The 17371-nt window shown below is 40.0% G+C and overlaps 1 protein-coding gene across 1 annotated transcript; it reads left to right on the top strand.

Moving 5' to 3' along the window:
* Window positions 1–302: 302 nt before the first annotated feature.
* Window positions 303–16667, top strand: LOC100245053 (uncharacterized). The gene is made up of 5 exons (XM_002264383.5): window positions 303–850; window positions 14635–14759; window positions 14949–15263; window positions 15358–15527; window positions 16001–16667. The coding sequence occupies exons 1-5, from the start codon at window positions 509–511 to the stop codon at window positions 16399–16401; spliced, it is 1353 nt and encodes a 450-aa protein (XP_002264419.4). The 5' UTR covers window positions 303–508; the 3' UTR covers window positions 16402–16667.
* The last annotated feature ends 704 nt before the right edge of the window (window positions 16668–17371 follow it).

Raw genomic sequence — 17371 nt, 5'->3', positions numbered from 1 at the left:
TAATGGAAATTAAATACATACATTGCACTTTTTGATAGGGAATCATTTCTAAGAAATTTTCTTTTAGGGCAACATTTTATTTTTTTAATTTAATAAATAATTTTTAAAAACAACTTGAAATTGGCTGCCAAACCGAACCGACTTATTATCCTCCAATAAAATTCCCCAAAAAATGTCTTTAAAAGATACAATAATAACATGTAGAAATAATTTTAAAATATTTAGAAAATGCTTAAAATAAATAAATGCCATGTATGTAGAAATAACAAAGTACATGATCATACCATTTGTAGTAATGGCATTAGCCTGTTGCGATTTAAGATTGTGTCAGAGGAGGAGAGAACCGAGGACATCTGTCTCGTACACACGTCTTATCGAAATAGCCCTTTTCTTAGAACACACCCTTCTCCTCCCCCTGGTCCCCATAATAATTAGATCCTCTGCAATGTCCTAAAACCCTCAAAACCACCAAAATCTCTCTCTCCTTGAGCAGAAACCACCTATTCCAATGTTGGGTGAGGCTTTTTCACTTGAAAGCAATAGCAATAGCAATAGCAATGGAAATGGCAAAGAAAACCCAAAGAGGAAAAGCCCCAACAAGAGTAAGAAGAAGAAGAAGCGCGGTGGCCGCAAGAAGAAGATGACAGCTGAACAGCTCTATGCCTTGAATTCTGTCAAGGAATGGGTGTTTTTGGACCAGCCTTCCCCTGCTGTTGATGATGATTTTGGGGTGCAGAAGAGTCAGAGCAGAGTTGGGGACAATATTGTGTTTGATTTGCATTCACATTCCATTCGCAGTGATGGGTTCTTGTCGCCCTCCAAGGTGGTTGAGAGAGCTCACGGGAATGGGGTGAGTGATTCTGTTTTTCTACGCCCTTTTATGAAATGGGGCTACCTATTTTTTTGAAGATATGTTCTTTTTGTTGTTTGCTGTTTGTTTCTAGGTGGATTTTTCTTGCTGTTTGTGTTGGAGGAAGGTTTTATTTTGATTTCTGTTTTGAACTTTGCTTTTGGGTTTTGGATTTTAAGACGGGTCTTTTGTTTTTGGTGTTGGTATATGTTTGGTGTTTTATTTGCTTTTGAATTTCATATGTTCTCAATATTTGTAATTCTTATTTGAAGCTTTACATTCTGTAGTATCTGGCATCCAGTTGAGGAACTTGTTTGTGTCATATCTCATATTTTATGGACAGTGTAGTTAATAAAAATTAGTGTGATTAATGACGCTTAGGACAATAATCTTAAAATGGGATGAAGAACATATTAAGCACGTAAAGAGAAGAATTTGATGTATGATTTCATTTGGGGCATTTTGTTATCTGGAGAAGTATATGGGAAATTATTTCAGAGAATGCAGTTCGGCACCATATTTTTGTGATTAATGCCTATGTCATTACCAAATTCTGTTATTCCCAAGAATGGGCTTTAGGGTTCTTGACTGATCATATTTTTCTTTGATTTATTGTATGAAGTCGTGACTCTTGAAACTAAAGAAGATTTACTGTTTTGAGACACACTCCGTAGGGAATAAGGAGTTGTGCAGTTTTACATTTTTCTTTTTTCTTTTTTCTTTTTTTCTTTTTTTATTATGTGGGTGGGGGGGTGTTGGTTTGTGCCAATTTCCTTCTTTGGCTTAGTTCCTATTTTATTGGAATTTATTTTGAGTGTTATCAGAATACAATTCCTGGTCTGATAAGAAGTTAGCTTTATGTGTTTTGTGTGTGTGATTGTGTATGTCAAAATCGAGTCATTTTGATCAATTGGATACTCTAGAGTTTGTGAGAGATCATGAAAGTTTCCTTATAGCTTTCCCAAGCTGTTTCGGTACAATGAATCTGTTTAATTGTAGCCTTCTTGGGAAGATGAGAGAATGAGAGAAAGAAGAAAGTATGTAGAGAATCAGAAGCACATCACTTTTAGGTTTTTCCTGGTGCTATTGTTTGTATGTTCATGCTTCTGTATGATAATCATTTCTAGGAAATGACATGACAAATAGAGGTTAATGAGTGAATGAATTTATATTGATATTCTTGATAAAACTTGGGCCTTTTTTGCTTGGTTTGGAAGAACTAGGGCTTAGAGAATTTAGGATCTCTAAGAGAGTGGCCTTCAAAGCTCACTCCAAGAATATGGGCTGTAGTACAAGGGAGGTGATTGTTCTAATGTCATTAAGTGAATTATTTGAAGGAATATGGAGATGACCCAATTATTGATTGAGAGGGACTAGTATATTGTTATTGGTTAACTAATGCTGGTTGATGGAAACTGGGTACTACAGTTATTTCTTTCTCATGATTTTGAAACTCTCTTTAGTGCTGAGTAGCTGCTTTATGTTGTTTTTGCATCATTCATTATTATTGTTTTTTTTTCTTTCTTTTTGTTTCTTTCTTCTTTCCTTAAAGGACCAAGCGTCCATGATTCATTGACCTCCTTGAATAAATTTTTGTTTATCATTGTGAAGACGAAAGGAAGCTTTTAAAGTGCTCTAATCTTTGTTGCTATGAGGTGTTCCTCGTATACCAAACCAGATCCCCATATTCAAGGATTCACTCCCCATTGTGTCTTTAATATATTTTCCTATCTATAAATTAGGAAAGCTATAAAATCTTTTGAGAGAAGCACTTGATATTTGGAGATGACACCCGCGGCCAAATGAAGCACAATGGCTGTCAAAGATAATATTTTTTTTCACTTTAAGTAGTCTTTGTAGTTTCTTATATCTTCCAAATAATTCTTCTACCCTTGGTCTTCTTTTTGTAAAATATTTCATTTACCATCTGAAAAATTAACTCTGTACTTTTAGATAGAGCTGAATGACATAAAGTATTCATTCAGCAGAGACCAAGTAGGGTTTAAGAGCCTTGTTTAGTAAGTTATGAGCCAGGAATTATGTAGGGTGTACCATATGCATTGTTTGCAGATATAGCTTACTTTCTGCCATTCATTGAACAATTTTTCAGGGGCAGCCCTGGAAAATTTTCCTGCCCGTGGACATATGTGAGCCATAGTTCTTAATTTGGAAGTTATTTGGTAAAAGTTGTTATCTGTAATTTGACTTCATCTAGAATTAGTAAATCTACTAGACTACTACCAACTTATAAGATAATTTTTTTTTTTTTGATAAGTAAACCAAGATATATTGATAAAGGGGCAAAGAGTTACAAGTATACAGGGGGTATACAAAGCAACAAACCCCTCAAAAAGCCAAAAAAACAGCAAGCCTCACCATCCCTTAGTTGGACGCCAACCATTCTAGGAATCCTATAAGGGACATACGCTCCTTGCCAATATACAATCTAGCCCAGCTCCACAAACTACACACAAAAGAATTCTTAAGCTTTTGGATATTTAACTCTCCTCCCCTAAAAGCTAACCTATTTCTTTCTTTCCAAACCGTCCAAAAAATACACAACGGGATGGATTTCCATATCTTTTTCCTTTTCTTTCCCACAAAAGGGCCCCTCCAGCTAGTTAAAACCCCCTTTACAGTTTCTGGAAAAACCCACTGCACACCTGATAACCCAAGAACAATATCCCACAAAACTCTGACTACTATACAATGAATAAGAATGTGATTTACAGTTTCTTCTTCACACCCACATAGAAAACAACAATTAGGAAGCTGCCATCCTTTTTTCTGAAGTCTATCAAGAGTGAGCACCCTCCCCCAAGTAGCCTCCCAAGCGTAGAATGCAACCTTGGTTGGTACTGAATCCACCCAAATACATCTAGAAGGAAACCCAATATCATTTGGTCTGGTCATCACTCTATAGGCTTCTTTCACCCTAAATTTACCATTCCTTCCTCCCTTCCAACGGACTGAGTCTTCCTCCATAGAAGGCTTGTAATTCCTCAGAACATGCAACAAGTTCCCTATCATCTCCAACTCCCAATCATTAAAGTCCCTCAAAAATCTTAGATTTCACCCCCCTTGGCCAAAATTCTGATCCCACATATCCTCCACAGTCGCATCCCTATGCGCAGCCATAGCATATAGGTGGGGGAAACTTTGGGACAGCCTTGTATCTTCACACCAAACATCAGTCCAAAAATTGATTTTGTTTCCTTTCCCAACTATGAACCCCATGTTATCCCAGCACCAATCAGATTCCTTCCATATTTCCTTCCAAACCCCCACTCCGATAGTCCCATAAGCCTTCTTTGCTCTCCATCCGTGACCCTCTTGCCCATATTTCTCTATTATCACCTGCTTCCATAGATCATCTCTATCAATAGCAAATCTCCATACCCATTTGCCAAGCAAAGCTTTGTTCAGGAGCACCAACTTCCTTAAGCCTAGCCCTCCCTTGCTTTTATCCTCACAAATCGCCTCCCACTTGATAAGATGAGTTTTCTTTTCCTCACTTCCCCCTCCCCATAGGAAATCTCTTTGAACTTTATCCAATCTCCTGGCCACTGACTTAGGCATTCGGAACAAAGACATGTGATAGATTGGCATGCTAGCCAAAACGCTTCTAATAAGAGTGATTCTCCCCCCTTTTGAAATATATTGACGTTTCCACCGTGCTAGTCTCCTTCTCACTTTCTCTTCCACCCCATCCCAAACTGAGGAGGCTTTATGCGGAGCCCCTAATGGCAAACCCAAATAATGAGAAGGAAGAGATCCCACCCTACATCCTAATTCCACTGTCATCTCCTCAATCTCCTCCACCACACCAACTGGGATGATTTCACTTTTGTCCAAGTTGATCCTTAAGCCTGAGGCTGCTTCGAACCACAAGAGAATCCAACTCAAGTGTGTTAGGTGCTCTTTGTTAGCCTCACAGAACACGATTGTATCATCAGCAAAGAAAAGATGGGAGATTTTTAGATTGTGCCTCCTAACACCCTTGATGCTGCAACCTGAAAGGTAGCCCCCCGCAACCGCCCTCCTAAGCAGGGCATCTAGCACTTCCATACCCAATACGAAAAGGTAAGGAGACAATGGATCCCCTTGACGAAGCCCTTTAGAACTCGGGAAGAATCCAGCTGGAACCCCATTAACAAGAACTGAGAACTTGGCTGTAGAGATACAACTCCACATCCACCCCACCCACCTTGGACCAAAACCCATTTTGTGTAGAGTCTTCAGCAAGAACTTCCAATTAATGTTGTCATACGCTTTCTCAATATCCAACTTGCAAATGAGCCCTTTCTCTTTTCTTTTCTGCCATGAGTCTATCACCTCATTTGCAATAAGAGAAGCATCAAGAATTTGCCTTCCCATCACAAATGCATTCTGAGTAGGGGCTACTACTTTGTTTAACACTCTCTTGAGTCTATTAGCTAACACTTTAGCCATCAATTTGTATAGCCCCCCCAGAAGGCTAATGGGTCTAAAATCTCCCAAGTCATCCGCTCCCCCTTTCTTAGGAATCAGAACCAAGAAAGTGTTATTGAGGCTTTTGAGAAAGGATCCTTGCTCATGAAACTCCTTAAACATCTCCAAGATCTCCTCTTTCACGAAATCCCACGAACTTTGCCAAAACGCCATAGTAAAACCATCCGGCCCAGGGGCTTTATCCCCACTCATCTCCATTAAAGCAGAATGGATCTCATTTTCAGAGAATGGAATCTCAAGACTCTCTGCTTCTTGTTGGCTAATCCGATCTAATTGGATCCCCTCAATATCCGCCTTCCACCCCACGTCTTCTGAGAGCCTCTGATGAAAAGCATTTGCAATCCCCTCCCTTACTTCCTGATCCTCTTCCAGCCAAACCCCATCAATTTTTACTCTATCCACCGTATTGTTGTTACGGTGGGCATTCGCCATTCGATGAAAAAAACCCGTATTCTTGTCCCCTTCCTTAAGCCACACCTCCCTTGAGAGTTGTCTCCAATGACTTTCTTCCAACATGACCCATTTTTTATAGCTTTCCTTTGCTTCTTTTTTTAACTCTGTCTCTTCCAAGGACAAGCTTCGTTCACTTTCCACACCATCCCAATAGTCCACTTGCTGCAAGGCTGCTCTTTTGTTACCTTCCAGATTACCAAAGACCTCTCTATTCCAAACTTTCAGTTTCTGTTTGAGCTCCTTCGTCTTTGTTGCCAATCTGTAACTAGTTGTGCCCCTGACCTCAATTTCCCTCCACCAACTCCGGATAAGGTCAAGAAAGCCCTCAACTTTTAACCACATATTTTCAAACCTGAAAGGAGACGGACCTCTCCTCAGCCCACCTCCTTCTAGCAGAATAGGGAAATGGTCCGAAACAGGACGAGGCAGCCTCCTTTGAATCACCCCACTGAATTTGTCTAGCCAACTAGGAGTCACCAAGAACCTGTCCAACCTTGCCCAGGACTGGTTGTTCAGGCCTCCACTCCAAGTACACACTCCCCCTTGCAAGGGGAGGTCTACCAGCCCTAAATCATCAATGATATGAGCAAACCTCCTCATGTTTGAAGTTATCCTTCCTTGGCGGCTTCTTTCTCCTTGATAAAGGGTACTGTTAAAGTCCCCTCCGAGGCACCAAGGCTCGTCCCAGATTCCTCTTACAGCCCCAAGCTCTTCCCACAGTCCCTCTCTTGCCTCTTTGGTGAAAGGACCATAGACGCCCGTAAACACCCAAACCGCCCCATCCTCCACATTCTTGAATCTACACGACAGTGAGTACTGTCCTTCCTCCCAGTCCACAACTTCCATCGATCTTTTATCCCAGCAAATCAACAGACCTCCCGCTGCCCCATCCGCATCCAACGCTCTCCAATCTAAGAATCTTCCCGAGCCTAAACTTCTCACCACCCCCTCCGTCATTGGCTGAATTTTTGTCTCTTGAATACACAGCAAATCAACCTTTTGATTCCTTATAAAAGTCTTGATGATTTTCCTCTTGGACCTGTCATTAGCCCCCCTCACATTCCAACTTAATAGTTTCATCTTCATTAATCTACTGCAAGCTGATCCCCTTTGCCCTGTAGAAGGCTTCTTTGCTTACCCCCTTTCTCATAATTAACTGAGCACTCCAGTCTCTTCAATTCCCTCTCAAATTTTGACTTCTCCATCAATTCTTTGCTATGAATTTTCTCCCGTCTCTTCCTTATTTTGACCAAGAAATTCAAAATTTCCTTTTCCAACCCTTCTGTCGAAAAGCCCAAAAAATGACTGAACTTGGCCAAGCTGCTTTCTTCCCATCTATCCTCTTTCTCTCTTTTGGCTTCTTGAAATTCTGTCCTCTCTGTGTTCCACTCCACCCCCCTGACCAAATTTAGGTCCTTATTGAATTCTACCATATCCCAACATCCCTTATCATCCATTCCGGGACCAACATCATTGCTTTCCTCTAGGACCCCAGAATGATCGAAAGACTCCCCCACTGGAGTCCGATCAAAAGAATACGAGATGAGATGAAAAGACCCGCAACCCCTTTCCCTCTCTAACCTTAGACCAGAATCATACCTCATGGCCTCCTCTGCCAACGCCTTGTCTGTTGCTGAAGGTATGGCTTTCTCCCATGACGACCTTGCTTCCTCTGACTCCCATATGACTAGGTGTTCCCCCTCTAAGGATCTCCCATAGCTCGCAATTTTGCAGTCCAGGAGCCTTCTGTTCTCCAGGGATTCATTACCTTTGTTTCGGGCTATGGGTTGATTTAAACTGACCTCTTCCCATACAGCCTCTGGGCCACTCCCAACCTGAGCCCATCTTTTGGGCTGATTCAAATCTGATCCAATAGGAATGGGCCTCCTCTCACTTACTAACGGGCCCCTCTCTGCATTCGGCCCACCTGAGCCCTTTACTATTGTCCCTAATCTTGTCTCCTGGGTCTGATCTCCTTTTGAAAACCAGCCCAAATTACTCTCCTGCCAGCCCATCCTTTGCTCTGGATTTAACAAACCCGTGGGCCTTTCAACGTGTGCCTTGGGCTTAACTAAAGTGTCTTCATTTATCACACAGCCTACCCCTTCCACAGCCCAATTCTTGGATGGCCCAACCTGTAGCCCTGCTCCCTCTTCCATCACACCTTTTAGTTTTAGGCCCGAAAGATCCGGCCCACATACCCTAAACCCCATGAGCCCTGACTGATGGGCCCAATCCTCTGTCCCCTCCCAGCCCATCTCCCTCACCTTTCTCCCTGTCCTCTCCTCTGACGGTACCAGAACCTCGGTTCTTTCAATGACCGGTTCCATCTCCACGCGCGAGTCGGCGCGTGCGCTACTGTCGTCCCTGACCTCCCCCCATCTTCGACTATCAACCCTTGTCTTCTTGACTGTCGGTCTGATCTCCCACCAGAGGGCAAGGGTGAAGACTTCCTCCTCGATCCCAATCTCCAGCGTGCTCGGTTTGTCACCTCCGGCCGACCTAACCAGAATCCGAGCCCATTGAAGCTCTTCCAGCTTCTTCGTCTTCGAATCGATGTCGATGAAGCCTCCACATTCCTCCCCCACCCTTCTCAACACAGTCGGATTCCACAATAGCACTGGTAACCCAAAAATTCTGACCCAGATCTCTTCGCTCTCTTCCTTCTCCTCTCTGCATCCATCCCCTGGGCACCATTTCTCGAACCCCAGCCTTATCGCTCCCATCCTTTTTTCACCTGATAGGGAGGCCCGTTTAGCTTCTTCCAAGAGTTCAAACTCCAATAAGACTCTGCTATGTTCCAATTTTGCCAACCCTAGGCTCCCTTTCAGCCCCCAAGAACTTGCCAGAAATCTCCCCATTTTTTCCAAGTCTTCTTCATCCCCAAAACTAGCGTTCCAACTTCCAACAACACAATGCTTCAATTTTTCCAAATTACTTTGTATTTCCTTTCTCTCTATCTTCACTTGAACCGGGCTTATAACTCTGCCCATCGTTTTCTTCACCACTTCCGCAAAAGATCTCTTCAGATCCATGTTTTCCCCTACCTTTTCACCTTGCATTTGGTTATTTCTGTCGATTGAGATGCGTAGGACCTGAAGGTTTTCCATCATTGCAGACCATCCCATTTTTTCTCCTCTACCTTTTGGGATGAAAATCCGGTGTTGTTTTCGTTCCAAATCCGTTACCCCTAGTCTGAGAAAACATCCCGCTTTATTTACACTTCGCAGCAGCGAGAAGGATCTCCCCTGTTCCTTCCACTCCTTCACCCACCGGTCTTCCTTCTCCTCCCTTATGCAGTGTTTTAGGCCCTCCATTAGGAACCCTAAGCTCGCCAAACCCATTCTGACCCAAGACGAGACTCCCCCTTTGCTTTCCTCTATAACTATTTGGGGTTTTCCACTTCTCTCTAACAGCTCCAGCTCAAACCTCTTGGATTCGACTACAAAACCCCTTCGTCTCCTTCGATTCCCCTCTTTATCGTCATCCCCCTCGCCGTCGTAGTCTCGCCATTTTCCTTTCTCGCGAGCTCGCCCGCTGCCGTATACCCTCTCTCTCTCTCGCTCTCTCTTTCGCTCTCTCTCACCCATTCTTTCAAATTCTTGATATATGAAGTGAATCTTTATTAAACTGCCAACTTGTGCAATCCGGTCTGTTAAAATTTGGAAAATTTTGAAACTAAAGTAACAGAATAAGTTTGCAATGACAGCTAAAAAATGATAATTTAATTGCAGGCAGTATTATATCTTTTGAGTATCTAAGATATCTCTTTTTGGCTATTTTAGTTGAAAGCTTTGCAGTTGAAATGCATTTGACCATTGTGGGGGCTGTATTTGACATTCAGACATTGGTTTGGGTGGGTTGGGAGTGGGTTGTGCAAGGGCATGTCTTAATCTTGGAATGATCAGCCTCTGCAATTTGTGAGGCAATGTTTTTGTGGAGGATTGTGATACTAAACCTACAATGTTATATTATGAAAAAAAATAAATTGGTTATGCATTTTCAAAATGGGACTGCACTTCATAGTGCATCACATGAAATAGCATGGATGGTACACAAAGTATGATGTGTGATAGATGGAGCAAACTAATGCATTTTAGCATCAGAAAATTTTAAAAAGAAATAAATAAAGAAAATAGAAAGAAGGAAGAAAAAAATTACCTAAGTCCCTGGCTAAGCATGCCCATATACGTACACATGCATTTGTTGGCATCCAAACTTTGTAACTAACTTGCTTTACCTTTTTGAAATGTGGTAATTGCAAACTTACAATAGCACATGAAGGTAATAACATCTCCAGATGATATTCATGAATATAATTGATAAAATTTATGAGCTTTTTTGTACAAGGGCATGAGTCTCAAAGCAAGTTGCAAGCTTTGAAATCCTTATAAATGCCTTTCTTTTTGTCTTTGTTTCGGCAGCTTTTTCTTATACATGCCATCAATTTGTATACTACGCAAGTGCTAAAAATGGTGCAGATGTGCATGTGGTTTAATTTTTAACTCATAGATTTAGGCATTTGAGTTGAGCTTGTCTTCTTTGCTGAGTTGTCCTTCTTCTGATTGAAATGCATAAGGGATGAGTGGTGTACTGTGCATCAAAGGGTGTAAATAATCTGAACTCTGTGGAATGTTGGGTTGTTTTAGCTGGTTTGATTTTGTTCTGGTTTAGCTTCAGTTTGACTAAGTTTGGCCCTTACTTTGAATACCTTTGTTTAAGCTTTGGGGTGGTTTTTTCCATTGTATAGAGGTGGCTTGTAATGGATTTTATTAAAAGCAGCTGTAGTGGCTTTGAGTTTGCTGCTTGCTAATGCTGGAAGTTGATTGATTGATTCCCAATGTGTTTGCAGGCAGTCCTTGGTTGTTATTATAACTAAACCAAAATATTAAAAAGATATCATGAGTTCTTTTATATGAAATAAATTATAGCATGATGTCCTTTTGATTGTTTAGCGAGCAATTGCTATAGCTATTAATTTAAAACTATTTCCTTTCTATGCTACTATTACTTAGCTTTGATGTACATAATAAAGCTGGTTCCTTTTGATATTTCCTACAACCTAATCCCAAATAATTGTATAGATCCAATCCATGCACCAGTTGTTTTGGCTCTTTTTCCTGTGGGCACATGCTGCTGGTTTAATCTCTCCTTGCACTTGGATATCATTGTGGCATCATGTGTAGCATGAGTAGCCATATGGTTTGAGCCTCCCAGTGGTGGTTTTGCATAGATATTGAAAGTTTCAGATCTTGTATCATGGAGCTACCTAGAGGAAGGAGGGAGGGGGCAATTGTTTATATATTCTTTGATAGGATATAATCAATCAATGAACACAAAGAACATCCAATCTGGCAAGAGATACACGATTTACGTGGAAAACCACTCATAAAGTCTTCCTAAGATTCTGGATGTAAAAACCGCGGGGTCAACAGACCACTAAACTAAATCCACTAAATATAAAGGATCAAATATACAGATTTACTTGACAGTCACTACTCTCCTTGAGACTTACAACAGAACCTATTCATGTCCTCAACACAACTCCTCTGTGCTCCTTAATGGACACTGTGGACTCTTCAACGACTTGAGGGGATGTGATTTGCTACCACAAACTTGATGAACAAAGGTTATTCTTGTTAGAGTGTTGGGTTAAGCATAGAGTATAATGACATTATGCTTAGGATGTGTAGCAGCAAAAAGATATCTCTTAAGAGGCATATTTATACTAAATAAACCCTAGTGGACTTGGGCAGATTTTGAGAAATTGTAATCAGACAAATTCAATTTAGAAAACCCAGTGAAATTGGAAATTTGTCAAAACTCAGCAAAATCAAGTGTGAGCGCTTGCGCGCTATCCAAGCGCACTTAAATGCTGAGGGTGCTTAAGCAATTGAGCTCTCCTTAAATTTCCTTTTTCAATTTAATTTCACATCCAATTTTCTTGTAAGTCAGCAATATACCAATTTTACGTCATTATGTTGTAATTAACTCAACCACACGTATATGTGCTTGCCTGAGATGAATTTTCTGCAATCTTGAATCTTCATGGGCAGTGTAAGTCATAGGCATAGTTGTGAACATGCCTAGGCTCGGGGCGGCATGATGCGAACTAGTGTGCGCCTTGCCTGAAGTCAGATGCAACTAAAGGCAATACTTAGGCTTAAAAGGTGTGCCTTGAGCTAGGCGCAAAGGCTCTTCCAAGGCATGTTTGAGCCCCATTTTATTTTATTTTTTTCCTCCTACTTTGGCCGAAACAGTATAATTCTAAGCTGTTTTTAAAAGAAACAGGGCAAAATGATGCTGTGTTGAGCCCTTTTTTTATTTTTAAAACAGCCCAAAAAACACCATCTTAATGGGGCTTTAAAAAAAACCAAAAAGGGCCCAGAATTAGGGCTTGATAGAGAGTAGAGACTGAGAAGAGGAGAGAAAGAAAAACCAAAGAAGAAGAAAGAAAAAGAAGAGTGGAAAAAGAGAGGTGCATATCTAGTGGTGGCTTGGGATGGGGTGGAGAAGAAGTTTCGAAAGAGATTAGCTATGTAGAAGAGGCAATATATTTCTAAAGGAGGGAGACTCACTCTCATTCAGAGCACTTTGTCCAGTATGCCTGTTTACTGCATGCCTATTTTGCGTATACCTAGATCGGTTAGATTGAGACTCGAGCAAATCCAAAGGGATTTCCTTTGGGGTGGGGGGGCTTTGGAGTGGAAGACTCACCTTGTCAAATGGGCAGTTGTATGCTTAGATAAAAGTAAGGGTAGATTGGGTGCTAGATGCCTCTCTACACTTAATAGAGCCCTCTTGTGTAAATGGAGTTGGCACTTTATGGAAGAAAGGGAAGCTCTTTGGAAACAAGTTTAGTTGGAAGTATGGAGTAAAAGATGGGGGGTGATATACCCGCGAAGGAAGAGAGGGATTTGGAGTGGGGTTGTGGAAGGAGATTAGGAAGGAAGGTTCATTGTTGAGCAACAATATTGTATTTTCCGTGGGTAATGGTAGAAGAGTTAAATTTTGAAGGATTCATGGTGTGGTGATGAGGCTTTTTGTAACTCTTTTCCCTCTTTGTATGCTTTGGTGGTTTCGAAAGAAGAGTGGGTGGTGGAGGTTTGAGGCCCTTCCGTTGAGGAGAGGAGTTGGAGTCCTCATTTTTCTAGGGCTTTCAACGATTGGGAGGTAGTCTTGGTGGAATGGTTGCTAATGACAATTCAAGGGAAGGGGGTTAGCGCAGAATTGGAGGATAGGGTGTTATGGAAAAAAGACAAAAAATGGGATTTTTTTCGGTTAAGTCCCTTTATAGTGCATTAGAGCCAGGAAATGCAGTCCGGTTTCCGAGGAACATCATTTGGAGTCCTTATGTTCCTCCCAAAGTGGGTTTTTTTGCTTGGGAAGCCTCATGGGGAAAGTTTTAACATTGGATCAGCTAAAAAAGAGGGGTTGGACCCTAGCTAATAGATGTTTCTTTTGTCTCACCAAAAAGGAGTCTACTAATCACATTTTAATCTACTGTATGAAGACTAGAGTTTTATGAGAGTTATTATTTGCTCTTTTTGGTGTGACTTGGATTCTCCCTTCATTGATAAGGGAGACTCTCCTTCGTTGGTATGGGTCCTTTGTGGCAAGAAGCACAAAAAAACTTGGAAGCTGGCTCTTTTATGTTTTTTTTGGATAGTGTGGAAGGAAAGAAATAGAATAACTTTTGACAATGAAGAGTTTTCGGTTCATATGTTGAAGAATTCTTTTGTATTTAGTTTTTGGTCTTGGACAAAGTTGTATATAGATGTTAGACCTTTACCTTTAATTGAATTTTTTTATTGGTTGGGTTCTAGGTGAGGGTGGGTGAGGTTTTTTGTATCCCGTCTTTTTTTTGTTCTTCTTTGCCTTATTGCACCTACTGTATACTTCATGTATGCCTTGGGATGTCCTATGGGCTTCCTTTTTCTACATTTATATATTTTATTCTGATTTGAAATCAAAAAAAAGAGAGGTGTATACCTAGTGGCTGGTGTTGGTAGTTCAGCTTTTGCAACTTCTCAATCTCTCTAATTAATACACTCACAATGTCTCTTGAGCATTTAAATTTTATATTTTATATTTTTATTTATTTAATTAATTTATATGTTATTTATTTATTATGATAATGAAAGCTTGAAAGATTGAAACTACTTATTTATCTAATTGTTGTTGTTGTTTTTTTTTTTTTTACTCATTTTATCTATCTCTTTATCTATGATAATGAAATTTGTATTTATTATTGTAATGAAGTGAATATATATCATGTAATATTTTTATTTATCTATCTATTTATTGTGATAAATGAAACTACTTATTTTATTTATATATTGGCCTATTATTATGATAACTAATGTGATCACGGAGATTATAATTTGTGGATTTGGAGGATGAGTGATAGTTATCCCATTGCTAGAAACACAGTTTCTCTTTCTAATTCTTGAAATGGCTATTAGAATTTGTGCTTCTATCTTTGACTTTAAGAGCCTCATGTATCATATTTAAAAGTAGAGTTGGCCATAATGACTAGTTTGAAGGGAACATGACTTCTTAGTTCATAGCAATGATTGAAGAAATGAAAAGTGCAACCCTTCATTTATTAAATGAATTAGTGAACTAAAATCAACAGTTTTTTTATTTGAACAGGATGGTTGGTTAAAAGTTATGAATTACTTTGTTACACTATCTGTTGGTGTTGATGGTTGTCCAACCCCAAATTGATCTCTAAAGTAATATATCATTGTTGATCATAAGTCCATTGGCTATGGCACCTACCCATCTGCATTTTTTATTGCTCTAATATTTAACCTAGTAAGATGTGTTCAGAACAGGTAAAAGTTCTTGCTCTGACTGATCATGACACAATGTCTGGCATCCCTGAGGCATTGGAAGCAGCTCGCAAATTTGGAATGAGGATAATCCCGGGTGTTGAGATTAGTACTATGTTTTCCCCAAGGTCACTTTTTTAACTTCTGCTTTAATGGTGCTTACAAATTTTTGTAAAGGATCCATATTTTTCAATCTTGTCTCAACCACAAATAGTCCTTAATGCCATTGTCATCATCTAGTTTTAGGAAACTGCTAGGATGACCATCTGTTTTATTGCCTAACATGCCCATGGTACTGTAATGGTGATGTTCCACAGAGGAGAGTCTGGGTCAGAGGAACCAGTTCATGTCCTTGCCTATTACAGTAGCTGTGGTCCAACAAGATGCGAGGAACTGGAGAAGTTCTTGGCTAACATAAGAGATGGGCGTTACCTTCGTGCAAAGAACATGGTTTTGAAACTGAACAATCTCAAGTTGCCCCTCAAGTGGGAGCACGTAGCCAAAATTGCAGGCAAGGGAGTTGCTCCAGGGAGACTGCATGTGGCTCGTGCTATGGTTGAAGCAGGCCATGTGGAGAATCTGAGACAAGCTTTTGCCCGATATCTTTATGATGGTGGACCTGCATATTCTACGTAATATTCTTGATATTGGTAGTTTATCTTTTCTGATTAGCTTAATGAAGATTTTTTATCAGAAAGGTTTACTGATAAAGTGTTCTGGATTCAGGGGAAGTGAGCCTCAAGCAGAGGAAGCAGTGAAGTTGATATGTGAAACAGGAGGTGTGGCTGTACTGGCACATCCATGGGCATTAAAGAATCCAGTGACAATTGTCAGGAGGTTAAAAGATGCAGGCCTTCATGGGATAGAAGTCTACAGGAGTGACGGGAAACTGGCAGGTATACAATTTGCAGCCTAAAAAATGTTGTTTTCTTCCCTCATGCCGCAGAATTCACATCTCCCATGCAACCTCAAATTTCTTCCTTCTGAAATTTAAAATATTTTGACATTAGAAGGTTGCATAAATTTGGGTTAAATTAACTTCTTCGTGTCACATTAATAACTAGGTAAGTCCTACTTGAGGGTTAAATACTTTCATGCTGGTTCAGATCAGCATGGATAAAAAATTATTGGTACCATATGATGAATGAAAATTATGAACTGTTCTCCAAAATGGTAATTTGAATTATAATTATCGCAACAAATGTTGAAAGGTTCAAGACAGAAGGATAAGTATGATCCTGATACCAAAAAATGGTTAGCAGTAACCAATGGTGATTATTTCATAACTTGTCATATCCAGCTTGAAAACAAGCACACATCTTTACCTCTTACCCATGTTTGGATTTACATCTTTGTGTTTGGTCAACAGCATATAATGATCTAGCAGACGACTATGGTCTTGTGAAGCTTGGAGGATCAGATTATCATGGGAGAGGTGGACAGGGTGAGTCGGATCTGGGCAGCGTGAACCTTCCAGTGTTGGCTGTACACGACTTCCTGAAGGTAGCCCGACCAATCTGGTGCAATGCTATCAGAAACATTCTAGAGAGCTACATCAAGGAACCCTCCGATATGAATCTAGAGCAGATCACTAGGTTTGCAAGGAACAGAAATTCTAAAGGGGATTCTCCTCTGGGGTGTGGGAAGGACTTGATTGATCTTTGTTTAACCTCATGGTTGACAAACGAAGAAAGGCAGAATCCAGAGTTTGAAGCCATCAAGCTTAAGTTTTCCAACATCTCAATTAATGTTCCCATTGAGAGTAATTAGTTCTCACTTCTCACCCGAATTAATTTATTTACCTTCACCATTAATTTTTCCTTTGATGTCCCATTTCCCATTCTTTTTTTGGGCATTTTTTTTCTTCCATAGGCAAACATTTACCCAAGGAACATTACAGCTTTTAATATCCAATTCCTCCATTTCATTAGAAGAATATTTCCCTGGAAAGACTGCATTTGAGTCATTAAAGACACAGTTTCTGCATATGCAAAAGAAAAGTTTATGCATTGTGGCTTGTGCCTTTTGAATCTCAATTGGAATGTGTTGATTTCAAATCATTTTGTTGGTATTCATATCTAGTTTATATTTAAGTCCTGACATATTTTTTTGAACTGGAGAATCCCAAGAGACCAAAAAAAAGGGGTAAAAAAGAAGATAATTCTTTGTACATGGAGTCTGAACGTTGTTTATGTGAAAGTTGAAATGACATTGGAAGATCTCAAAGGGAGGAGACTTGGGGGAGAATACCCATACAATAGTCCAACTCATAAAAGGAAGTTAAAAGAGTATGATTAATGCCTCAAATCATTGTTTATGTCTAAAGGGAAGCTGACCCAATTTGCAAATGCATAGCTTCATGTCCTTCTACATTTTTTATATAAAAAATAATGCTATAGAGGCACCAGAAATTCACTTATCCCTTATTCAATCATTAAGCTTTTTCTCTTCACCATTGGCTTTTATGCAAATTGCAATCCTCCTCAATGGTTTTGTATCTGGGATCTTCTGATCCTTTGAGAGGGATCTTCCCTCTTTCAAAACTCATTTTCCTGAATTTTTCAACTGTAACTAGAAGCAAAGGACACAGCAGATGGCCAACTTTAGCATCCATCCTCTTTTTCTGTTGAATTCCTCAACCTACTTCCATTTTTCAATGCCAAGCATATTTAAGAAACACCACTTATTGACTGCTACCAAAAATAAATTATTTAACATGCCATTCATATTTTCAAGGACA

This window comes from Vitis vinifera, chromosome 12, assembly GCF_030704535.1.
Source record: "Vitis vinifera cultivar Pinot Noir 40024 chromosome 12, ASM3070453v1".
In the NCBI taxonomy this organism is placed as follows: Eukaryota; Viridiplantae; Streptophyta; class Magnoliopsida; order Vitales; family Vitaceae; genus Vitis; species Vitis vinifera.
This window is presented reverse-complemented; position numbering and strand designations above follow the sequence as displayed.